We start from the raw sequence: 25,763 nt of genomic DNA on the forward strand, positions 1-25,763 counted from the left end.
GGCAAGAAGTGTCTTTACCTCCTGAGACTGCCCTGGAGATTGAGTGTGCTTGTGTGTATGTGTATATGTATGTATATGTGTACGTATGTACATGTATCTTTTTAAAGTTTTTGAGTATAGGTCTCACTGATTAGCCCTGGATGGAATATAACTCACTATGCAGATGGGAGTGGCTTCAAAGTCACAGGGATCTGCCTGTCACTGCCCCCTGTTCACTGGGATCAAAGGAAAGTGGATGACTGATCTCAGTGTGAATGTCCTGGCTACTGGATCTTAAAACCCCCAGTAGAACAAGTCATCAGACTGTGGCTTTTTGTCCCTAACTCTGTCATGTTCCACTGTGTAGGGTTCCACTGACTACAGCCAAAAGCCCTCTGAGTTGTGAGCCTCGATGCTCACTGTCCCAGAGAGAGGCAGTAGGGTGCCATGTTGAGGTTCTACCTGGAAAACTTGTCACCAAGGCTTCCAAATCACAACCTGAGACCAAATGTAGAAGCAGAGTGTAGTGAGGAGCTGCAGGTTGCGTTCCTGCGGCCCAGTTCCCGGCCTCCTGACTAGCTTATGCCCCAAAATAACAACACACAAATTGTATTCTTTTAAACACTGCCTGGCCCATTATTTTCAGCCTCTTACTCACATCTTGATTAACCCATATCTAATAATCTGTGTAGCACCATGAAGTGGTGCCTTACCGTTTAGTTTCTAGCATACGTCCAACTTGGGCTGGAGCTTCATCGCATCTGGCTTCTCTCTGAGGAGAGGCACGGTGGTCTGCCTAACTTAAGAGAGGCATGGAATCTGACTGAGCCATCTACCTCACTTCCTTCTTCCTGTTCTGTCTACTCCACCCACCTAAGGGCCGGTCTATCAGATGGGCCAGGCAGTTTCTTTATTAATTATCCAATGAAATCATCAGATAGATAGAAGACACACCTACATCAGCAGAGAAACCGGCAATGCTGCGATGCAGCAGTCTCCGGAAACCTGCAATGCCGCCATGCAGCAAGGCCCAGAAAACAGCAGCTGTGGCCACAAACCGAAGAACAGGCCTTTGTGAACAGCGTCAAAGAAACTGTTTGTACTATGCTCATCTTTTAAGCCACGGAGAATCCCCTACTGTTGCTAGCATCTCCATGGATAGGAATCAATTATACGAATATCAGATGTCTCAGTACTAGACTTTATTTTTCTTGTTAAATTTCCAGGGCCCTGCTTTTCCAAACAGAGACCAAGAGAGTGTGACACTACTACATTAGGAGGACAGGAGACCCCCCAGCCCACCCAAAGACTGAGAGGGCAGGCTCGGTGAGCCATGCAAGATCAAAGGTCATGACCTTTGCCTCATAGAGGCCACACTCTGGGGAAGACCCACGTTACACCCTGACCCGGTGTGTCTTTCAGAACACTGGCCCCACCCCAGCAGCTCACTGTACCTGCTTCACATCAAACCGCCTTTCGGGTTTCAAAGAACACTGACTTTATCTCCACAGCCAAACGGCAGGCACTTGACAGAGGAAGATAAGTCGGTTTCAGAAGCGTTTCTGTTAGACATCTAGCCCACTCTGCTTTCTGGGCAGCTGCATACCTGGAGCTACCTTGTCAGCCTGACACAGACCTTTTCACACAAGTCAGCCAGGGCAGGGGGTCTGGCCTGCCCTTGCACAGCTCGTGTGACGCCCTGAGGGTCAGTCCTAGGCACTGGGCTGAGCCAGGCACTGCGGTCACCCTGAACATGCCATCCTCCTCTGTCCACCATTAGAGATTCTGAGGCTAAAACACTGTGCAAAGTCCTTTCCTGGTTTGCAGATGAAAGGCCAGAGGATGGAGGGGAATAGACAGGGCTCCCCTTCTAAGCTCAAAGCCCAAGACAGTGCCAGAGTAGGAATCAAAACTGTTTCTGCTGCTCCGAAAGGCTTAGGAGGCCAAAGGACGGTCGTTAGTGGCTCACACAGCTAGCTACCCATTCATTTCAGAATTAGGGCAGAAAGCATTTCAGAGACCCAGGCGTTTTCAGTTTTAAATAAATTAGCAATTGAGGAAGAAGCTCTCTTCTCTCTACCTTTTAAAATGCAGGTGATGGAGCCAATCCAAGGCGATGTTAGCAAGGGAGTAGAGAGGAGGTAGGGGTGGGAACCAGGAGGGCAAGGACAGCAGGGAATGACCAGCGATGGTTGAGTGTGGGTGACAGAAGACAACTCGGCAGACAAAGTCTGAAACCCCGCACACGCGTAAAAACAGGTGCCAGGGCACAGTGTGTAGCAGTCCTAGCGCTGGGCTTGAAGAGCTGCCAGGAGGGCCCCTAGGGCCTGTCAGCCAGCTAGTCTAGCCGAAATGGCAAGCCACAGGTCTAAAGAGAACCTGTCTACAAAAAATGTGGAAGGCGATGATAAAGACATCAACCTCTGGCTTCCACATGTATGTGTACACACGTACATTTACAGCCGCACATGTACAAATATGCACAGCACACACACTCGGCATCTATTAGAATGATTCAGCTAAAAACCTATCAACAGCCAGAGACCATGGGAAACATGTATGAGTAGACATGTCAAGGAACACGCCTACACAATACTTAGTGATAACCTGAGAGCTTGTCTGGAGGTTCCGGCAGGAGACAGAAGACCAGTCCTCCTCTATTTGGGGAAGGTTGTTCTCTTGACGGTGAAGGAGGAAGGGGACACCTGCTTAGCTTGCTAGATTAGCCCAATACACCCTGGTGGTCAATAGGGTGGCAGATGGCACAGTCAGGTTTCCCTCACACCTTATTTAGACGTAACAGCACAAGGACCTAACAAAACCATTTTGATTAAGCAACATCACCTATAATGGAGATTTTTTAAATTACATTTATTTCTTTGGTGCGTACATCCAAGGGCACATACATGCCATACCACACATTGGTTCTCTCCTTGCACATGTGGGTCCTAGGGACTAAACTCAGGTTGCCATGCTTGGTGGAAGTGCCTTAACCTGCTAAGCCTTCTTGCCAACTCCAATAACAAAGACATTAAAAAGTACTTATGACCCAATACAATTCAACAGAACACACATCACTTCCTGCCCACAGGGTTAACTGAACCAGCTCTTAGGGAAACAACAGCAAAGTCGGCCTGCAATCTTACAACACCAAGGTTACGGAAGCGACAACCGTTCCAGGCTGTAGGGGAACCATGCACAGTGACTTCGCTGCACACAGGAAAAGTTTTTGTGTGTAGAGGACGTCAGAAAGGCTTGAACGGTCTAGAGGTGGCAGGAATGCCACCATGTGCTTCTCTGGAGAGACATGTTTTCAGGTGGGCAAATTATCCAGGGCTGCGGCATCTCTCTGTGACCTGCCTCATACACACTAGCACTGACTGCATCACCAGATCTCCTATCTGAGAGAGGGTCTAGGCTGTTCAGCTGCCTTTGAACTCACTCAGTAACCCAGGAAGCAATCCTCCTGCCTTAGCTTTTTTTTTGTTTTTGTTTTTTGAGACAGGGTTTCCCTGTAGTTTCTAGAGCCTGTCCAGGAACTAGCTCTTGTAGACCAGGCTGGCCTTGAACTCAGAGATCCGCCTGCCTCTGCCTCCTGAGTGCTGGGATTAAAGGTGTGCACCACCGCCGCCCCGCCTTAGCTTTTAGAGGGAGTTGTTGGAATGAGTCTGTGCTACCATGCCCAGTGTTCTTGCACTATACTTTCCTGCGCGTTTGGAAGGATTTAATGCACTCTGAGCTATATTCTCAGCCTAATCTTTTTTTTTTTTTTTTTTTTTTTTGTAGACAGGGTTTTTCTGTGTAACAGCTATAGCAATCTTGGAACTTGCTCTGTAGACTAGGCTGGCCTCAAACTCAGAGAGCCGCCTACCTCTGAACCCCCCCCCCCCACCCCCCACCCAGTGCTGGGATTAAAGGCATGCACCACCACCAGTAGACTAATTTTTTTTAAGTATAGCAAAGGATGGCCTTGATTTAATCCTCCTGCCTCAATTTCCCAAATGCTAGAATTAGAGGTGTGCACCACCACATTTAGCCTGTCTGATGTGGGATGTACTTCTGTATGCTGTATGTCTTGCTTTTATTGGTTGATGAATAAAGCAGGGCAGAATACAGCTAGGCAGGAAAGCCAATCAGAAATACAGGGAGAAAGAAGGCGGAGTTGGGGAGATGCCAGAGCATTACCAGTAAGCCACAGGGCACATGGTGATACACAGATTATTAGAAATGGGTTAATTTATATGTAGAGCTAGCCAGTAAGAAGCCTGAGCCATCGGCTAAACAATTATAATTAATATTAAGTCCCCAAATGATTATTTCATAAGCAGCTGCGGGTACTGGCAGGTGGGAGAGAAACCAGTCCAGGGGGCCGGACAGGGCACAGACGTCTCCAGCTACTCCTGCCTTTCAACCTTTCTGTTCCACCTTATGGAAAATACCCCCATTTTCCAAACACTTAGATTCCTGAAAAGGTGCCTGCCTTGCCTTATTTTCTTGGAAACAGCAGTGAGGCCATTAAGGGGACATTTTAGTTTAAAATCTGAAAATTCCCTGTTAAAATTACAAACACATCCCAGCGATGCACACACAAGCAAAAGGGAAAATGGGAGCACTGAAGCCACAGGGATGAGGACCACATTCAAGGGAAGGGAAACAGTACAAGGAAGCTGCTCTCTCAGCTGCTACTGAGCAGTATTTAAGGGCACAGTGAAAAGGAAACACTCTGCTAAAAGCAAAGGATCTTCTTAATCCTTTAGGCTGTCTGTGTGGTAGTTGAATGCATTTGGCCCCCATAATCTTATAGGGAGTGGCGCTATTAGGAGGTGTGGCCTTGCTGGAAGTGTGCCACTGGAGGTGGGTTTTGAGATTTTCTATTTTCAGGATACTGCCCAGTGTCTCAGTTGACTTCCCATTGCCTGCAAGACGCAGGACTCTCAGCTACTACTCCGGCACCTCTTCTGCCTGTACGCTAACCATCATCATGATAATGGGCTGGACCTCTGCAAGTGTAAGTGAGTCACCCCAAGTAATAGCTGCCACAGTCATGGTGTCTCTTCACAGTAATGGAAACCCCAACTAAGACAGTCTGGAAGGTGAAGCGCATAAATCCAAGGGATGCAAGCCGTCAAGGGCCTAGACGTATTACTTACCACGGTTGTAGCATTCTTTTGAGACAGGGTCTTGCCGCGTAGCCCAGGCTGGCACTTCCGGAGCTCTTCCTGCACCAGCTCTGAGCGCTACGAGTTCTGGTGTGCGCCACCGTTTTGAATTCTAAGAAAAACCTCTTAAAATAGTGACTTATCATGTTGTCTATTCCCTTATGACTCAGCAGAGACCCTTATATATCAACTACAGCTGCTCCGACAGACACTGGCGTTCCCAAAAACTTGGAATGCATTTTATAGTAACACAACTTTTGAGTATTAATCTACAGTACTGTCCCATGGTGTGTGTGCTGAGATAGGATTTCACTAGGTAGCCTGGGTCGGCCTTGAACTAAAGGCAATTCTCCTGTCTCAGACTCCCAGGTTCTGGGATGAGCACTACAGGCAGCAGGGTCTGTGCAGGTAAACACACGTTTTACCAGTGAGCCATATTCCTGAGCCTTCTGTGGCACAGTTTCACACTGTAGTCCAAGCTGCCTTGATCTTCTGGGGACCCCTATGCAAGCTTTCCACCTTCGGGGATTACCGCTGTGAGCCATCACTCTTGCCCGACCTTGGTTTTATTCTTTTTTTTTTAAATTCATTTTTATTCCAGGACTCGGGAGGCAGAGGCAGGCAGATCTCTGTGAGTTTGGGGTCAGTATGGTCTACAGAGTAGTTTTAGGACAGGCTCCAAAGCTACAGAGAAACCCTGTCTCAAAAAACTGCAAAAAAAAAAAAGTAAATTTTATTTATTTTTATTTTATGTGCACTGGTGTTTGCCATGAGTGTCGGTTCCCCTGGAACTGGAGCCACAGGCAGTTGTGAGCTGCCAGGGTGCTGGGAATTGAATCCAGGTCTTCCGGAAGAGCTGCCAGTGCTCTTCACCATCAGGTCACCTCTCCAGCCCCTTGGTTTTTATTCTTATTTTTTGGGAGGAGGGGGTGGTTATTCTTAACTCATAAAACACACATGCTGGCAAATACCTTAGCACTCAGGATCTAAAGTTCAAGGTCATTTTGATTGCAGAGTGTAAAATTATGTAAAATTCTAGGTGTTAAAATTCTGAGAGCCTAGGGCCAGAGGGATGGCTCAGAGGTTAACAGTTCTGGCTGCTCCTCCAGAGGACCTAAATTCAATTCCCAGCAACCACATGGTGGCTCACAGCCATCAGTAATGAGATCTGGTGCCCTCTTATGGCCTGCAGGCACATGTGCAGACAGAATACTGTATATGGAATAATTCTAAAAAAATAAAATAAAATAAAATTGAGGGCTGGTGAGAAAGCTCATAGGTGTTTGCAGCCAAGCCTGAGTTTGAACCTGAGGACCAACATAAGGAGAGAATCGACAGCAGCAGCAGCTGAACCCCACATTTATCGCAGCATCGCCTCCACTAAACGACAGTAATCAAAAATGAACTTGAGAAAATATATTATTGGACTTCACAAATAAAAACCACAATTGTCAATGTTACTAGAAAGTAGTTGTTCCCAGGTTCAAGGTTCCAAGTGCCTTGGATTCCCAGACTGTCCAACATCAAGTCGCCAAAATTTATGGATATCTCCTTATAAAAGCCCTGACACACAATGACGTCATGTGGTGTGGGGCACAGGCACCTCCCTGTTGACACCTGGCAGGAGAGGCTTGCTGTATTTGCACTGTATCCAGACTCGGTACATGGTCAGCTGTTTGCCTCTGTTCACCTGCAAGCGGCGATCCACCAGGTTCTGCACCTTCTCCAGACCTGCGGCGGTGAAGAGCGCATGCAGCTCATCTGTGTGGAGAGAGCAGATGTGCATGGTTTCCTCTGGGGAAAGGGGTTTGCTGATGGCTGTCCATGCTAACTGGAGCCCCAGACAATGCAATCAGTATGCTTTAAAGAGGCCCTGACAGCACTGGCGACTCACTCCAGGCCAACAATGTGGCAATGGCAGGTCAAGGTTTGGGTGCCAAACCCTGGAGGAGTTTTGAGGTAAACGCTATGGATGTGCTCTTAGTGTTCATGTACATGGGGGTGCATGTGCATGCGGAGGTCAGGGGGCACTCTCGGATGCCATTCTCTAGGCCTCTCTGACCTGGAACTCACCAAGCAGGTTAGGGGACTTGTTAGCAAGCTCCAGGGATCCCTGTCTCTCCTTTCCCAGTGTCGGGATTGCGAGCACATGGCTCCATGACACTAGACCAGTTTCTTAAAAAATATTTATTTATTTATTTATTATGTATACAATATTCTGTCTACGTGCATGCCTGAAGAGGGTACCAGGCCTCATTACAGATGGTTGTGAGCCACCATGTGGTTGCTGGGAATTGAACTCAGGACGTTTGGAAGAGCTAATGAAGAACAGCTTTGTCATACCTTGTGTGAAGAAGTAAACTCTGGTGCCATCACCTCTCACATAGAAATTTCCAGAGAGACACTGACCTGCATTACACGACAAAACAGATACATTATACACAGAAAGAAAGAATGAATGAAAGAAAGAAAGAAAGAAAGAAAGAAAGAAAGAAAGAAAGAAAGAAAAGAAAAGAAAAAGATTTCTTATCTCAGGCTTGTGCCTGAATGAGAGTATACGCAGACAGGAGCTGAGAGAGCCCGGGGTGTCAGATTCCCTGGAATTCTGAGTGATGGGAGGTTGTGAGATGTCTGATGTGGGTGCTGGGAACTGAACCCAGGTCCTATGCAAGAGCAGTAAGTGCTCTTAACAGCTGAGACCTCTCTTCAGTCTCTAAAGCACTTTGAATCTCATGGCTTAGCAATATACAACAGGCTGAGTGTGGTGGTTCGTGCTTAGAACCGCAGTACTTAGGAGGCTCAGGCAGGACGACTGGCAGAGTCCCAGGCCACCTCAACTCCCAGCACCTTCCTGACAACAACAGGCATTCAGAAAGCAGAGGTGCATTCCGGTGACACATGACACACCACAGAACTTGCAATTCCCTACAAAGGCACAAAGCTTCAGCAAAGAGCAGCACATGGGAAAAAACCAAAACTTCAGGATCAGATAATAATGTGATTCCTAGCTGAGCTCTAGAGTGCGCCACTGCCACCCCCACCCCAAACCCCCCAAGCTCGGCCTGGAAATCCTGTTATAAGAAAACATCAATAAATGTAACTGACTCTTGACTAAACTTGCCTGGGCTCTGCTCTTGTGTCCACAAACACACACTAGTGAGAACTCACTGTTTTCACGTGGCCAACCCTTCCCTTCGTTCTGCTCATCCGTTTAGTCTTACAACCTGCATGTAATTCCCTACATGCTTTTTTTTTTAAATAGAAAATTTATTTATTTATTATGTATACAATATTCTGACTCCATGTATGCCTGCAGACCAGAAGAGGGCACCAGATCTCATTACAGATGGTTGTGAGCCACCATGTGGTTGCTGGGAATTGAACTCAGGACCTCTGGAACAGCAGCCAGTGCTCTTAACCTTGGAGCCATTCCCCCTCCCCACACACTTTAAAAAAAAATATATATATATGTATATATATATGTATATATATATATATGTATATATATATATATATATATATATATATATATATAGACAGGGTTTCCTCTGTGTAGCTTTGGAACCTGCCTGGAATTAGCTCTGTAGACCAGGCTGGCCTCGAACTCACAGAGATCCTCCTGCCTCTGCCTCTCAAGTGCTGGGAAATAAAGGTGTGCACCACCACTGCCCGACCTTGCTACACATTCTTAACCGTTTATGTATAACAACATTTATTTCCTCCTGGTGAACTTTTATTCTAACAATCAGGCTTAAAATGATCATCTATACATTGGTCCTATCACCTAGAAATACAGACTAGGGACCTCTCCAAAACCATTGTGGGAACCACCTGAGATTCAGCATCCCCTATCCACAAACATTCAATTTCCAAAGTTTTGTTTATACCTACTTTATGCTGGCAGAGTTTCTTCAAAAACTGACGAACTGAATAACTATTAGAATGCTTAAAAAAGGTCCAGCAATTTATTCTTTGTTTTGTTTGTAAAGCCCTATCTGTCCTAGAATTTGATCTATAGACCGACCAGGTTGGCCTTGAACTCATAGAGATCCGCCTGCCTCTGTCTCCGAGTGCTGGGATTAAAGGCGTGCACCACCACCACCTGGCTGCAATTTGTATTTTTATCATAAACAGAGGCATCTAGCTCTTTTCTGGAACTGGCTGCAACAGGGTTGAGAAGAATTATCCTTTTACTTTTACATCCTTGAACTCTTGCTTACTGGCCATTTAAATACCTCTTCTGCGAACTGTTAGCGTTTTGGGTGGGTCATGGATATTTTCCTTATTGAGTTCATAATAGCCCCCTGACAAACACAAATATTAAGACTTTATCTGCCGTAAACACTGAAATGTCTTCTCACCGTGCCACCTGCTACCTATCTTGTTTTGTGGTGCTGAGGGCACTGCACACACTAGGAAGGACTCCATATGAGCTAAACTCCATGGCTAAACTCTCTAACTTAACTTGCTGTCCTGGGATCATGCTCAGTGTTCTGCTACTGAGCTGTGTACCTAACCCTCATGAGTTTACTGTCCTGTAACTTCTGATAAGGCCCCCAACTCATGAAAATACTGTTTTTTAGCTGTCCAAATGCTAGGATTAAAAGCACGCACCACCAAGTCTGATTGTGTCTTTGAACTCACCTTTCTTTTCATTTTATGTTTTAAAAATTTAAAAATATTTATTTTTTTACTTATTGTGCATGGGTGTTTTGCCTGCAGTGTGTCTGTGCAATGTGCATGCAGTGCCCCTGGAGACCAGAACTGGACATCACATCTCTGGGAACTGGAGTTACACACAGCTGTTAGCTACCACATGGGTGTTGGGAATCAAACCTGGGTCCTCTGCAAGAGCAGCCCATACATAACCACTGAACCAATTCTCCAGCCCTGTTTCATGAAAAAATATGTATTTATTTTATGTGCATGTGTGCACACACCTGACTGTATGTATGGGTACCAAGTCCATGCAGGGCCTTGTGGAGACGAGAAGAGGGCACCCGGCCCCCTGGAACTGCCATGTGGGTACTGGTACAGGTCCTCCGCAAAAACAAGTGTTCTTTACTGCTACGCCATCTCCCAGCCCTTTTGTTTCTTAAGACATAATATCAACACATATACTGGGCTGGAACTCAGTGTGTAGCTGAGGGCCTGGAACTTCTGATCCCTGTACTTCTGCCTCCCAAATACTGAGATTACAAGCGCATACAAACCTTCCCACCTGTTCCACATTTAAAATGATTTATGTAATCAAGTACTTCAAATATTAACTTTTCTAAAGTGGCTGTTATGGTTTAAAAGACCATAATTATTTTTTTTTTTTTATTTTTCGAGACAGGGTTTCTCTGTGGCTTTGGAGCCTGTCCTGGAACTAGCTCTTGTAGACCAGGCTGGCCTCGAACTCAGAGATCCTCCTGCCTCTGCCTCCTGAGTGCTGGGATTAAAGGCGTGTGCCACCACCGCCCGGCCATAATTTCTAGATTAAACCAATCTCCTCTCCTCCTCCTCCCTCCCCCCCCCCCCCCCCCCTCTCTCTTTCCCTCCCTCCCGCCCCCCGCCCCCTCTGAGACAGTCTTTCTTTGTGTAGCCCTGGTTGTCCTGGAACTAGTGCTGTAGACCAGGCTGACCTTGACCCCACAGAGATCCGCCTGCTGATTAAGAGCTTGGACCACCACCCTGGTTATTTTGTGAAACAAACAAAACCACCACCCTTCTGCCAGGTGTGGTGATGCAGCCTCTTTAACCCCAGCACTCGGGAGGCAGAGGTAGGTGGATCCCTGTGAGTTCAAGGCCAGTAAGGTCTACGCACATAGAGAAACCCTGTCTTGAAAAATCAACCAACCAACCAAAAAACATACACCTCTTCAAACAAACAAACAAAACACCCACCTTTCTGTAGTATGTCTAGTTTGACTGGCAAACCCAGTTTTCACGTAAGTGGCAAAAATATCTTTGGAAAAATAAACTTTTTATTTGAGACAGGGTCCTGTAGCTGAGAATGACCTTGAACTACTGACCCTCCTTCCTCTACCACCTAAGTCCTGGGATGACAAGTGTATACACACCTGGTTTAATGTCATTCGAGGGATCAAAACCAGGGCTTTATGTATCTAAGTAGGCACTGGGCTGTCTAGTTTTATGTCAATTTGACACAAGCTATACACATCTGACAGGAAGGAATGTCAACAGAGAAAACCCTCAAGATCAGGCTGTGATGGTACACACCTTTGATTTCAGGGATCTTCTTAATTAGTGATTGATGGGGGAGGGGCCAGCCCATTGTGGGTGGGGCCGTCCCTGGACTTGTGGTCCTGGGTTCTATTAGAAAGCAGACTGAACAAGCCAGCAGGAGAAAGCAGCACCTCTCCATGGCCTCTACATCAGCTCCAGCCTCCAGGTTCCTGCCTTGACTGCCATGATGAACAGCAATGCTGAAGTGTAAGACAGATAAACTCCTTCTTTCCCAACTTAGCCGCAGCAATGGAGACCCTAACTAAGACAGCACCCAACCAAATTACAGCCTTAGCCCTGTAAAACTTAAGACAATTCTGAAGCCATTTCTGAACCCTCTCAGCCTCTGTGCCTTAGTGCTCCTCCCACTTGGGAACTAAGGACCTAACAGCTGCACATGCACGTACTGAGATGTTAGGAACTTTCCATTTCCCTGAGTCTTTGTGAATGTTCTCCAGAATTTGGGGCAAGATAACCTTTAAGATGTTGATTAAGTTCCTGATGTATGTGCCAGGTGGGAGGCCTCCCAGAGACTTGATTTGACTCAGCCCCTGGGAAAGGAGTCAAAATGACCCTCAGATGTTTCCTCTTACCTGGCAACCACTCTCCAGCCAATTATTGGTAATAGCCCTTTTGAATAAGCCAATCATAATAGTCAAAGAACAACTCCCAGAAACCCCCTTGCTTCTGTGGCTTTTTCCTTTAAAAGTAGCCTATACCAGCTATTCAGGGTCTTTCTGGCCTCTAATGCTGAATTTACATCAGCTGTGGTGTGAGAGATGGTCTCTTGGGGCGACTCCTCCTCGGTGATTGGACTCCAACAACCCCAAATTATCTTTATATACACTCACTTATACTCTTTTGAAAGGAGTATGGTAGTCCTGGCTGACTTGAAACTTACTAGATAAACCACCAGGCTGGACTTGAACTCAGAAGATCTTCCTGCCAATACCTCCTGAGTGCTTGGCCACCATACCTAGTCATATGTGTATATACTGGTTGGTCTTTGGAGACAGGATTTCTCTGTGTAACAGCTCTGGCTGTCCTGGAACTTGCTTTGTAGACTAGCCTGGCCTCGAACTCACAGAGATCCACCTGCCCCTGTCTCCTGAGTGTTGAGAGAGATTAAAGGCATTTGTCATCACTGCCCAGCATTCTTCTATATTTAAAGAAAAATTACTTTTGTGTATTTTGCTTACACGCATGTCTCTGCATCACATGCATGCCTGGTGTCTGCTGAAGACAGAAGAAAGCCTCAGATCCCTTGGAACTGGAGTTAGTTGAGACACGCCATGGGGTGCTAGAAATTGAAGCTGGGCTTTCTCAAAGAACAGCCAGTGCTCTCAACCCCTGATCCAGCTCTCCGGATCCCCACGTACCTTTTTTAAATCGAAGCTGAGCCATGTCGTAGCGGCCATAGTCTCGAAGAAGCATCACCCCTCCAGGCTTCAAGAGCCGGCTGAGCCTACTGATAGCCTTCTGCATCCTGCAGGGTGGCAGGGAGTGAAGTGTAAGTTCCCTAGGGAGAAGGTCACCCTCCTATAGCACAAACCCCAAACCAACACACTTCCTAACTCTGGCAACAAAAAGCCAGTCCCTATGTGTCACTACTAAACAGGCTTACTTCCTCCTGGCCCTGTGATCCCCTCACCCCCACCCCACGTGCTCTTGCAGCTCTCTGGGAGCCTGACCATATCGCATAGGGAATACCCATGACTCATCTGTCTCAAACTCTTATCAACCACCACCTCTTCCTGTTAAATGAAAAACTCCCCTTTAGAGTTTAAAGTTGCTGGTGTGATGCTGCATGCTCTTGGGAGGCTGAGGCAGGAGGACCGAGTCAGAGGACAGCTCAGGCCACTTAGTAAGACCTGCTTTAGAAAATGTCCTAAAAACTATACACACAGAAAGCCTTCCAACTGCCACGGTGCTGTAAGCAGCCGGCAAATGAGCGCTGTGGGAGGGCTTCTCATTTGTTACTGTGCTTCTCCTCAGGGGCCCCCACACTAAAAGCATGGCCTCTTCTCTGAACTGCTAGGTGGCAGATACTCAGGAAGCATGTGTGGGTGCTCTGGAAGGACCGTGGGGTTCTGTCCCCTTCCTCCTCCTCTCTTCTTACCCCGACCATGGGATGAGAGATTTTTCATTGGTGATGTTGTGCCACCTTGCTGAGGGCCTGAAAGTCCACCAACCTCCAAAACAGAAGCCAAAATAAGCTTCTTTTCTTTATTTTTTATTATTTTTATTGAGCTCTATATTTTTCTCTGCTCCCCTCCCTGCCGCTCCCATCTCCCCTTCAACCTTCTCCCAAGGTCCCCATGCTCCCAATTTATTCAGGAGATCTTGTTTTTGAAGACATGTTTTCTCTGGGTAGCCCTGGCTGTCCTGGAACTCACGCTATACAATAGGCTGGTTTCTAACTCACAGAGATCAGCCTGCCCCTGCCTCATAAGAGCTGGGATTAAGGGTGTGCACCATCATAGCTGGGCCTTTTTTTTTTTTTATATATATATAAATATGTGGAAAGCTCACCTGGCATTTCCAGAAGTCTGGTACAGGATTAAGCATTTGCAGCAACTGAAGCACACACACTATATGAAACATTTCAAAGCCTCATCCTGCTCCTGTGAGGCAGAGAGCTTTACTGCTAACCTAGAGGAAAACTGGGCTAGCTCAGGCAACGTCAAAGCTTCTCTGCTGTCAGTTAACGGTGCCACCATCCTAGCCATCACCTTCATAACCGACTCCACCTCCTCCCGCGGACAGTTTCAGAGGGCCACTGACTGCCTGATGCACAGGGTTTGGGTTTTAGACTTGGCTCTTGCTATGTTGCCCAGGTAGCCCCTGAACTCCAGGGTTAACTCCTGCCTCAGCCTCTGTATCATCACCCAGACCACAGGCACAGGCTACTATGCTCCGTTCTTTTGTTTTCTTGGTTTGGGATCTGAACCCAGGCTCTGTGAATGGAAAGAACAGACTCTACCACTGAGCACACACCCTCAGGACCCATGTTAACACGTGCTTTGTACTGAACGGTACCGCCAGGTACCTGCACATGAATTTACAAAGATGTATTACATTTATTTACTGTTGCCCACCCAGCACGTGTGTGCACAAGCACACATCACATGTAGAAATCAGAGAAGAATGTGGGATAGTCAGTTCTCTCCTTCCACTGAGCCCTGGGGACTGAACTCATGCTGGTGGCAAGTTTCTTTACCTGCTGAACCATCTTACTGATACTACATGAAGTTTAAAAGTAGTATTTTCAAAAAAACAAAAATTCATTCTTTTATGTACACAGATATTTACACGCATATACACCTTCTATATACAGTGTCCATGGTGATGGAGGATTCTCATTGGCTAATAAACTAACTGCCTTGGCCAGCCCTTAGGTGGGTGGAGTAGACAGAATAGGAAGAAGGAAGTGAGGTAGATGGCTCAGTCAGATGCCACACCTCTCCTAAGTGAGATAAATCGCCATGCCTTGCCTCTCTGGGGCAGACCACCATGCCTCTCCTCAGGGAGACAGATGCGATGAAGCCAGCCACCAGGTCAGACATGCTGAATCTTTCCCGGTAAGACACCACTCACGGTGTTACACAGATTATTAGATATGGGTTAGTCAAGATGTGAGTAAGAGGCTGAAACTAATGGGTCAGGCAGTGTTTAAATGAATACAGTTTGTGTGTTGTTTTTTCGGAGCATAAGCCAGCCGGTGGCTGGGAGCTGGGCAGGATGAAAAGCAGGCCTGCCCACAGCCCATCACTACACCATGGAAGTCACAAGTAGATGCTGTATCATTGGACCTGGAGTTCTGGATGGCTGCGAATCACCGTGTGGGTGTAGGAAAGAAACCCGAGTTGTCGGCAGAGCAGCCAGTGCTCTTAACCACTGAGCCGCCTCGCCAGACTCTTTAAAGGGTATCTTATCTTTCCAGTTTACTTTATGGAAAGCTGTATTTCAGCTTTCCTAAAAATGTAAGCGCCAAAGCTGGACAGTGGTGGCCCATGATTTTAATCCCAGTACTTGGGAGGCAGAGGCAGGATCTCTGGGAGTTTGAGTCCAGCCTGGTCTACAGAGCAAGTCCAGGACAGCCGGGACTACAAAGAGAAACCGTCTCAAAAAAGCAAAAGACAAAAATCAAAAACAAAAAAAGCAAGCACCAGAGAACACAGCAGTCTAGCTGTGTAAATTTCACAACTTTGTGTTATTTCAACAGCGGAGCAGCACGTGTGAAGTGGACGAAGTGGGAATCTGTCCACACACTGCTCACAGACTTAGCTCAATGGTGAGCAGCAGGCAGCCCGCAGCCAGCAGGCAGAGCGTTAAAGGCTGAAACAGGTGGGTCAACAGTACAGTTACATGGTCCTTATGTCTATCAGAAACAAGATACCATTTTTATTTAGGCTATAATCGGAGTTTAAGGTCTTCATTAAAGCTTTTTAGGCTAAGGGACCTAACACTTACTTGTCTGGAACAATTGCCGAGAGGACAAATATAAGGACAATGACATCAAGACTGTCCTCGGGCACTGGGTAACTCTGATCCTCATCGCACAGATCATGAACAAAGGCAAAACATCGAGAAGGATCATATTCTGAATTTGTCTGCAGGGGTGGAGAGACAAATGGGTCAGAAATGTGAACACAGCACAGAGAGACCTTGCTTTAGATGCCACTACTGTTGCTCCCAGAAAAGGAATTTACTCCTAGTCACCATGGCGAGGTTCTCCAGGGGCACCCAGAGTGTGAGAGTCAGAATTAGTCAGGGTGCGTGCCTGCAATTCTAGCACTTGGGAGGTGGAGGCAGAAGGATCAAGGTTTACACAGCAAGTTCAAGGTCATCATGAGGTACGTGAGACCCTGTCTCAAAAAGAAAGGACAAAAATGTTTGGTGACAGGGCTGGAGAGATGGTCCAGCTAAGAGCACAGCTTACTGCTACTGCAGAGGACCTGAGTCTGATTCCCAGCACTCACACCAGGGAGCTCACACCTGCCTGTATCTCCAGCTCCAGAGACTCCAACGCCTCCGATCCTGCTGACACTCCTAAGCACACATTCATACATACATACCCACACACATAATTTATATATACACAATTTTAAAAGTCTGCAGAGCTCTAGGTGCTCAAGTTCTAGCTAAGTGAGATTAGGCATTCTTCCCTAACTCTCTGGTCTAGGTGCTTCACGAACTTTCTACACTTTCAGGCCACAGTCACCGAGTTAATGCTCTGAGTTTTAAGAGACCCCTTTCCCTTCAGTCAGTGGCGCTCAATGCAGGAGTCACCTACTTACCTTGACCAGTTCAATAGCAGTGGCAGAAAAATCACAACAGTAAACAAAGAGGTTTGGGTTGCTGAAATGGGCAGAAAAAAACCAACACAACAATTAGGACACAAACTGCATTATGTCTGTTCTCTATGTAGAGTAGCAAAGTCAAATGACAAAGGATATCACTCATCCAAATCAACTGTACCTATCAGTCACAACATCCCGCATTCTGGCTAAAATTTTGTGACCCTTGTCCTTTTTTAGGTCACGTGGATATGGTTAATACCAAGTTTATCAAACCATCAGTAAGAAAGTAAGAAATCTTGTCACCTCTAAGCAAATATCACATCAACAAGTGGGTTCCAGTAATCTTAGTTAAATGGCACAGCCACCGTGGTTAGAGGTGCTTGCTGCACCTTCATGAAGATCAGGGCTCAGACCCCAGCACCCACATAATTCTGGAGAGGTTAAGACACACTCTCGTTTGAATTACTGAGAATGTGAATGAGACAAGACAAGAACAAGACAATCTCTTCCTATACTCAAAGCCCCAAGACTTGCATATTCTTTGTTAGCTTCTGACAATAATCTTGGGTCTTTTGTTTCTGAGACAGGGTCTCGCATCCCCGATTGGCCTTGAACTTGTTGTGCAGCCAAGGATGACCTTGAACTTAATGATCCTCCCACTTCAGCCTCTTGAGTACTGGGGTTACAGGTGTGTGCCACCCTGTTCAGTTTATGAACCCAGAGCTTCCTAAATGCTAGGCAAGCACTCCATCAATTGTGTGAAATCCACAGGCCAATAAAACGGCATAAGAAATTACATCTAGTTATGCGTGTGTCTGTATGCACGGAGGTCAGGCGATAACTTAGGGGTCAGTTCTCTCCTTCCACTGTGCTCTGGGAATTGAACCCATGTTGTTAGGCTTGGCAGCAAGCACTCCCGGGCCATCCTCCTGGTCTGGAACTTACTAGGTAGACCAGGTTGGCTCAGAGATCTGCTTGTCTCTGCTGCAATTAAATATTGTGAACTAAACTGGCAAAACCATCTAGATGAAACTTTTGAGAAACAGTGGGTTCTTTAGAGCATCTGCACTGTGTGATATTTTGACTATACTGACACTTCCGAGACTTGTCAATAAAGCTAAACTTTGAATCAGGGAGCAGAGCCAGCATTTAAGTGGCCCAGAATTGGTCACAGAGAAGCCAACAATTTGGACAGAGAAGACACACAGGAAGGAAAGGGCAGGACTAGAGTCTGAACTTCTCTTTTGGGTTCTGGAATGAGAGAAGAATCCTGTCTTTTTTTTTTTTTAATTTTTTATTTTTATTTATTTTTATTTTTTTCTTTATAGACATTTTTCTTACAACATATTCTAATCACAGTTTCCCATACCATAACTCTCAGATCCTCACCACCTCTCTACACACCTAAACACCCACCCTTTCTTTCTCTCTCTCATTAGAAAACACATACATTACCACCACAAACAACAAGACAAAACAAGCAAGCAAAAGAAAAAAAACCAAAAGCATCAAAAAGAAAGCACAAGAAACACATAGAGATGTAGAGAGAAATTTGTATACATTGTATACACAGAAATTCCATTAAAATACAGCACTAGGAGACATATTATACAAGCAAAAGACCTACAAGATTAAAAAGAATGCCCAGACAAAGCACTATGAGACAAAACACTCCAAAAGCACCATTGAATTTATATTGTTTTAATTCTGTATTGCTGAGCATGAGTCTCCCCCAAGTGTGGTTTGTATAACCAGTGAGTCTCTTCTACTCAATCTCTCTCAATCTCTCTGAGCTACTCAATCTCTCTGAGCTAGCAGGTTTTCACCCCAGCCTCTGACTCCCAAATCTTACTGATAAGTAGAATGACAGAGACTTAATTTAAACCTCCATAGGACCAGAGGCCCCGCCAGGCCACGGCTTAAGTGGCAAACAGGGCACCTTGAAATGTGGTAAGAAACACCACACACACACACACACACACACACACACACACACACACACACACTTTACAGGCAAGGCTCCTAAACACCAGGGACTTCCTGAATGGCAGAAGTGTCTAGGGCCTATGTAGCCTCAGGAGGGCCAGCACTTACAGATGCCATGATTAGAGAGTTCCAAAGGATTTATTCCTCACCCTGTATGTCTCTTCATCTGGCTGTTCCCTGTACCCTTTCAATACCCCTGATAATGAAGAGTAAAGCCAGCCAAACCTAGGAGAGCACTGTGGACTGTCCTGGCTCACAGCATACTGGAAGTGTGAGCCTGTGTTAGCAGCTAGAATCTGAAGTGGGGGAATAGTCTTTAAGACTGAGCCTTTAACCTATGGGATTTGATGTTAACCCCAGAGTGGGTGACAGTATTGGAATTGAACCACAGGACACCTCGATTTCAGGTGCAGGTCTTGTTAGTTTGGAGAAACCCCACATTCCTGGTGTCACAGTGCTGTGTGTGCGAGGGTACAGAATCAGATAACTTCACGTAGGCCAGCCATCCCACCTTGACCTCGGGCAGGAAGTGACAACCTAACGACCACTCCTCACAGCTCACAGAACATCTAATGTTAAGTCTAATTTCACTAATGCTAAACTAAAGCCACCCTAAGAGGGTGACAAAGCCATCTACACCCCAAACAACTCATGCTTCTAGGAGCAAACTCTCAGTTTTCCTCATTGCCGTCCTGTAAACCTGACAGCATACTTACTTGTTAGTCTGTAGAATTGGAAAGACTGTGTTTCCTACACCACAACCAACCTGCAGACAGAAGTGAAATCATTAGTCCCAAAAGTTGTTAATTAACCCCCCTTTCCACCTTCTTTTTTAAACAGAGTCCAGACTGGTCTATACCTTACGGTTTTTCTGCCTCAGCCTCCCAAGTACTGGGACACAGGCATCACACCCAGCTTTTAAGAACTGTACTAGGAGAAGTCTAGTGACCAGAACTAAATAGGACCCATGACATTTCCTTATCCTCATGGACTATAACTAAAGAGGTTAGCAAAAGCCAAGAGCCCGGGCTCTCACTGGCAGAGGCTAGTTTTACTTTCTGAGTACCAGCAGACAACTTCCTATGAACTTCCTTTACCATTATTAGAAAGGTAGACTGAAGGGTCTGTGACCTCCATGGCCAGCAGAGACAATCTGCGGGCAAGAAGGCTGCTCAGTGCAGCACAACTCAATAGCCGGTGCTGCCTCACACTTTGGGGTCTAACCCCAAGTGGTTTGTTTTAGGCATATTTAAGCATAGCGCAATTTGGTGGAAACTTTTCTGGTGACAGCCCCACATGCACAATAATGAATACATGAATCTCTCTGAGGAACAAAGTAAACTAAATAAAGATCCAACATGAGTACCCTGCAACTCTTTGTAAAATATATGTGACAACTTCTATAAAGATAAATTCTACAGACTGAGAAAAACAAGCTCACGATCAGGGTCAGGGGGAGGATCTGGTGTGGTCGCCAATCTATTAACCACTTCTGCTCCCAACCTTCTGGGCAGGTAACAGGCATTGTGTCCCTTCCCTTGAAGGAACAACCCTGAATGCCAACATTCCAGGCTCCTCTAGTGCTCCTCTGTGAGCACATGGCCCTCCTTGTCACTACAATAGGCTGGGATGAAATATTTGCATAGTAACACCGGGCTAAATATAGCTCTTTCCGCAGCAATAAAAACTGTAAACATTTGGGGGCTGGAGAGATGGCTCAGTGGTTAAGAGCACTGCTTGCTCTTCCAAAGGTCCTGAGTTCAATTCCCAGCAACCACATGGTGGCTCACAACCATCTGTAATAACGTCTGGTGCCCTCTTCTGGTTTGCAGGCATACATGCAAACAGAATACTGAGAATACTGGATACATAATTAATAAATAAATCTTAAAAAAAAACCTGTAAACATTTACCGAGGGCTATGCGGCAGACATACTTAGCCATTTTACATATACCACCTCAAAGTTCCTTATACACAAGTGATGTGGGAGGGTCTTCTGTTTTGTGTTGGTTTCATTGGTTAATAAAGAAACTGCCCTGGCCATCTGATAGGCCAGCCCTTAGGTGGGTGGAGTAGACAGAACAGAATGCTGGGAGGAAGAGGGAAGTGAGGCAATCGCCATGACTCTCCTCTCTGGGTCAGATGCCATGAAGCCAGCCGCCAGGTCAGACATGCTGAATCTTTCCCTGTAAGCTACCACCTTGTGGTGCTACATACATTATTAGAAATGGGTTAATCAAGATGTGAGAATTAGCCAGTAAGAGGCTAGAGCTAATGGGCCAAGCAGTGTTTAAATGAATACAATTTGTGTGTTGTTATTTCGGGTGTAAAGCTAGCCATGCAGGAGCTGGGCGGGACAAAAAGCAGGCCTGCCTGCTTCTTATTACTATACACAAGAGGCTCCCAATCCTCTAGATGGGACATGGGTTGATGGAATATCTCACAGGCGGTAATAGGATTAGCTAAGGGGTAAAGGGCTTATCTAATCTGTTTCAGAACTTGGGTTCAATTGCCAGCATTGCCACCCCTTCAAGCCCCATGGCATTAAACTTAATTCCAAATTTTACCAGCTGTAAAATCAGCTTCCAGTGAAGTTGGTAGACCCTATTTGTGAATTTCCCTTATAGTAGCCGCCTAGACAATTTCCCAGTTTAAAAAAAAAAAAAAAAAGTAGAAAGAAAGAGAAGGAACATGGAGATGATCCAGGCTGTTTTGAGGATCAAATCTAGTGTCATCAGACAGGACACTCTGGCCTTTCTACTCTTACCTTGCATTTAAATGGGCATCTTTAGTAATTCCATAATTAGGAAAATAAAAGTTACCTCAAGGATTCGGTAGGTGGCCGAGGATCCAGGAAATTCATCAGCACAGATTTCTAGGTGACTGAGCTCCCGAGTCACAGTATCTTCCACAGGAGGCCCCTGAGTGTCACATCCATGGCTGGTCCAAGAACACCCGTGGGGCTCTGTTGTTAAGCCAGGTCTATCCTCACCGCTTCTGTCTTTAGAGACCTCACTCTTCTGGCTGTCCAGGGGTAAGTCTGTCAGGGGATTGTGACTGGGTGCCAGTTCAGGGAATTCGGTAAAAAGCCAGTGTCGATCCTTGAAAAATCCATTTTCATGAATTTTGTAGAAGTCATTCCAGTATTTATGGGCATTGACTTCATAATCAACTGTAAATATTATTTAAGAAAGAATTTTAAGAATCAGCGTCAAATATTTTATTTACATCTAATGTCAATTGTCCTGCTTCACCAAATGTCACTTTGTCCTAAAAATATCCTTTAAGAGTCAGTCTTAGAACCGAATGCCTTCTCGGGTATCATCTTGCTACTTAGCTATCATACATTAATGTCAACTGCATATCATCCCCAGAGCCCCCCAGCTTCTGCCAGAACCACCACACAGGGAGTTTAGCTACCAGTCATTTTCCTTCTACATCTTTCGATGGCCCTTAACTATAGGAAAATTGTAAAATTAAGCACACATACTACATAAAAATATAATTACTCTTAGTTGCAAGGTTCTCCTTGTCAGGGACAGACAGATCCTTTGGTATCTGTGGTATATCTTTAATAATTTACAAGCTAAATGTCTCAGGTTCTTTGACGTTTGTATAGATTCAATGACTGCCATCCATGCAGCTCTTCAGAAGGTATGTTCTTGCTTCTTTAGAATGTGGAGGCCAGGCACAAATCAAGATTATTAGTAAATACTAAAGTACGGCTAAAAGGAAACTAGGCAGTGCGAAACTCCCTTCCTGACGTCAGAGTTTCGATGAGCTGGAGGAGAGACCAGCAAGTGTGGGTATATTCTGCTTTTTGCCAACATGAAAAACCTGACCTGAATTAATGAAAGAATTAAAATCTGAGAAATGGGATTCTGCCTCACTGCTTACCTCAAGGCAAAGCACTTAATGCCCTGTGGTCCAAGATTAATTTTTTTTGAAGACAAGATCACCCTATGTTGCCCAGGATGGCCTCCAATTCAGTGATCCTTCTGCCTCAGCCTCCCACGCAGCTGAGCCTATAGGGATGCATCACTGCACTTGGCTAACCGGTTCTTTAACTGTAAAAAGAGGATATTGGGCTACATGATTTTCAAAATCCCTCTCAACGCTATGTTGCTTTATCTAGACTTTGTCAAACAATGCAGGATGCCCATTTTGCAACCAGAATACATACAAACATATTTAGTTCTGAGGCAAGGACTCACGTAGCCCAGATCAGATTGGAAGTAGCAAGGTTGATCTTTACCCCACTGGTCTTCCTTCTTCGACCTCGCCACTTCTACATCCTAGGAGACATCAGCCACTTCTACATCCTAGGAGGTACCCGCCTGGTCTGTACCAGGACCTTACTCCTATACAGAAACTCCTTCAGTGCCTTTTACCTTACACTTCTAGTTTGACTTTTAAATGCCTCTTAGAAATAGGGTCGACCAGCTTTAGTTTTAGAGATATTTTATAATGCAATTATTCTTGTCTTCAGGAAGGGCCTCTTCTTGACCACTCATTTCCACCCTGCTACCCCCATCTTTCTTTGGTAGAAGTCTTACATTTCCAAACGTGTCACTTCGGGAACATATACATCATCCAATAATCCTCTCCTCCCACAGTATTTGCGATCTGACCACACCAGCCTAGCTCTGACAGAAGCTCTCCAGCAAAGCGTGAATTGCAGACGCTACACTAAACTGAACGAACGACTGCATGGCTGTCACAGGCCCGCCACAGCAACATGACACTAGCCAACATGATCTAAGGCGGTGGCCACTAGAAAATAAAACAAGAAAGGTTCACCTCAAAAAACAATCTGCAAAGACGTAGAAAACTACGTTCACCAAGGCTTTGTTAGAAGGCAGCCCCTTTGTCTCCTAGCTCGTCCCTTCCCGGTCCCGTTCTATGCCAATATCAAAGGATCCTGGTTGCTGCAGTTCTTTTGTCTTCTCCTGGAGACGCGCCCTGCACTGCCGGCTGTGGATACAAACTAGGGAAGAACCGAGCGCACCTTGCTTCTCCGGGCACACCCGCTGGGAGCTGTTCTCCTGCACTTTCCTCTCCGCCGCCGCCGCCTGCTCCTCTGACCACTCCACATTGTCCCTGTGAAAACCAAACGGGCAGCTTAGGGTCCTCGTGTGCCGGCTGCGGGCAGAGTGAGTGGCTGTCCCCGGGAGGCGGGCACCTCGGCTGTCGCCGCGGGTAAGGGGCCGGCGGGCTGGGCTTTCTCGAAACCCTTCGGGGTGACGAGGGCCGGGCCTCCGAGGACAAGGCAGTTACCATGCATTGTAGTGGAAGACGCGCGCCGGATCGCTCAGGAACCGGTTCCCGAACTGCCGTCTTTTCCCGTCCTGGGTCTCCGGCACGCCTTCAGGGCAGGAGGCCGCCATGACACCGGAGACGGAAGCATCTGTTTTCCAAAACTCCAGTACTTCCTGTGGGCCACGCCCCTTCCGGAAGCACCGGTGTCTGCGCGGGAAAAGGGGGGGGGGGGCGGATCGGGTCGTGTAGTGTCATTTGCCGTGATGCTCGCTGCGGAGCTGGGGCGCCGGCGAGCCGAGTTGTGGAGTTCTCAGGAGTCATCACTCCGTGGAGGCGGTGATGGGCCTGCAGGACCGGGAGCAAGTGAGAAGCCGTCTCCTTGAGCCCGGTTCAGGCTGGGCTCCAGCCCCAGCAGGTCCCCCGTTTCCCTCCAGGAGAGCCTTGACTGAAGAGACGGTACCAGACCGCCGGTGCTGACAGCCAGCGAGGCCTCCGTCGGCCGGGCGGCAGCGCGTGCGTGCACAGTGGGTTCCGAGAGCATGAAGCTTCCGAGCAAAATGACACGGCCACACCTTTTAGAATCGGCAGGTTTAACTGGTACAATAAAGATCGTAATTCATGCATACACATAGTTTGTATGTATGTATATATATATATACAATATATATGTATATAATAGTCTGTTTTAATGTATAATGTACATTTACATATTATACGTATCAATAGTTTTTATACAATGATAGATCATGGCATATAGTCAATAAATGTGCATTTTCAGCTTTATATTTTCTATTTAAATTTTTTCTCCCTTCACTTATGTGTGTGGGTGTTTTGCCTGCATGTATGTCTGCACCACACGCATGCAGTGCAATGTGGGCTACGTGCATGCAGTGCCCATGGAGGCCAGAAGGTGGCACTGCATTCCCTGGAACTGAATTACAGATGCTTGTGAGCCACCATGTGGGTGCTGGGAATCATAACCTAGGTCCTCTGGAAGAGCAGCAAGTGGCCGTAACCGCTGAGCCATCTCTCCAGCCTCTATAATTTTTATTCCTAAATTACTACAATTTGATTTTTTTTGTTTTTTGTTTTATTTTGTTTTTTGTTTTTGTTTTTCTTGAAACTCTGTGGACCAGGCTGACTTCGAGCTCAGGTCTTCCTGCCTCTGCCTCCCCAGTGCTGGGATTAAAGGCTTGTGCTACTGTACCAAGCTACAACTTTTTTTTTCTACCCCAGGATAATCTAGAATTTACTTTGTAGCCCAGGCTGGTCTTTAAGTCATGATGATCTTACTTTAGTTTCTCAAGTGCTACGACTACAGGAGTGAACCACTATATGCAAGGAAACTGGTTCTTATAAGTAATTTATCTTAAAGTTTGGAATAATTATGTGTTGTAGATCGGACATATTCCCCCATATCCTTCCCCCCTCCCTTTTCTTGGTCCTCGTCACTCCCATTGGTCTCCTTTGTTTTCCTAGGTAGCCTTATTTCCATTCATGTCGTACATACACACAGGAGCAAACTGACTCTTAAAAGGATTTACTAGAAAGTATGCTGTCAACATAAAGTATGACAAGTATGCTTGGTTAGGAAGACTTCAAGGAAGGAGATTGTAGTCAGTGAAGTGTAGACATAGCCCACTGGTATTCCACAGTGGTTTCTAGACTGCATCTTCCCATCACAGACATGGGAACAAGCTCCAAGCCCTCCCCTCATGAAGACAAAGACATGAGAATGAAAAAGACAGCCAAGAACATGTACTTCATATTATATTTATTTAGTGCGTGTGAGAGAGAAAGGGATAGAGGAGAGAGAGAGAGAGAGAGAGAGAGAGAGAGAGAGAG

At 46.1% G+C, this 25,763-nt stretch overlaps 1 protein-coding gene across 1 annotated transcript; it reads right to left on the reverse strand.

The window, feature by feature from the left end:
• Nucleotides 1-6,539: 6,539 nt before the first annotated feature.
• Nucleotides 6,540-24,052, reverse strand: Mettl2a (methyltransferase 2A, methylcytidine). Its single transcript, XM_038326394.1, has 9 exons — nucleotides 23,937-24,052; nucleotides 23,668-23,759; nucleotides 21,482-21,831; nucleotides 19,375-19,424; nucleotides 16,670-16,730; nucleotides 15,843-15,982; nucleotides 12,749-12,855; nucleotides 7,482-7,547; nucleotides 6,540-6,899 (listed from the first exon to the last, which is right to left on the reverse strand). The coding sequence occupies exons 1-9, from the start codon at nucleotides 24,044-24,046 to the stop codon at nucleotides 6,718-6,720; spliced, it is 1,158 nt and encodes a 385-aa protein (XP_038182322.1). The 5' UTR covers nucleotides 24,047-24,052; the 3' UTR covers nucleotides 6,540-6,717.
• Nucleotides 24,053-25,763: the final 1,711 nt, after the last annotated feature.

The sequence above is a fragment of the Arvicola amphibius genome, chromosome 4, assembly GCF_903992535.2.
Source record: "Arvicola amphibius chromosome 4, mArvAmp1.2, whole genome shotgun sequence".
Lineage (NCBI taxonomy): Eukaryota > Metazoa > Chordata > Mammalia > Rodentia > Cricetidae > Arvicola > Arvicola amphibius.

Bases quoted from the DNA above. Each gene is read 5' to 3' on its own strand.
- Mettl2a (XM_038326394.1), bottom strand. From the start codon at position 24,046: ATGGCGGCCTCCTGCCCTGAAGGCGTGCCGGAGACCCAGGACGGGAAA. The intron at 16,731-19,374 runs GTAAGTATGCTG...TGCCCATTTCAG, and splicing joins CCAATTCTACAGACTAACAA to CAACCCAAACCTCTTTGTTT. The intron at 6,900-7,481 runs GTATGACAAAGC...CTCTCCACACAG, and splicing joins AGTTTACTTCTTCACACAAG to ATGAGCTGCATGCGCTCTTC.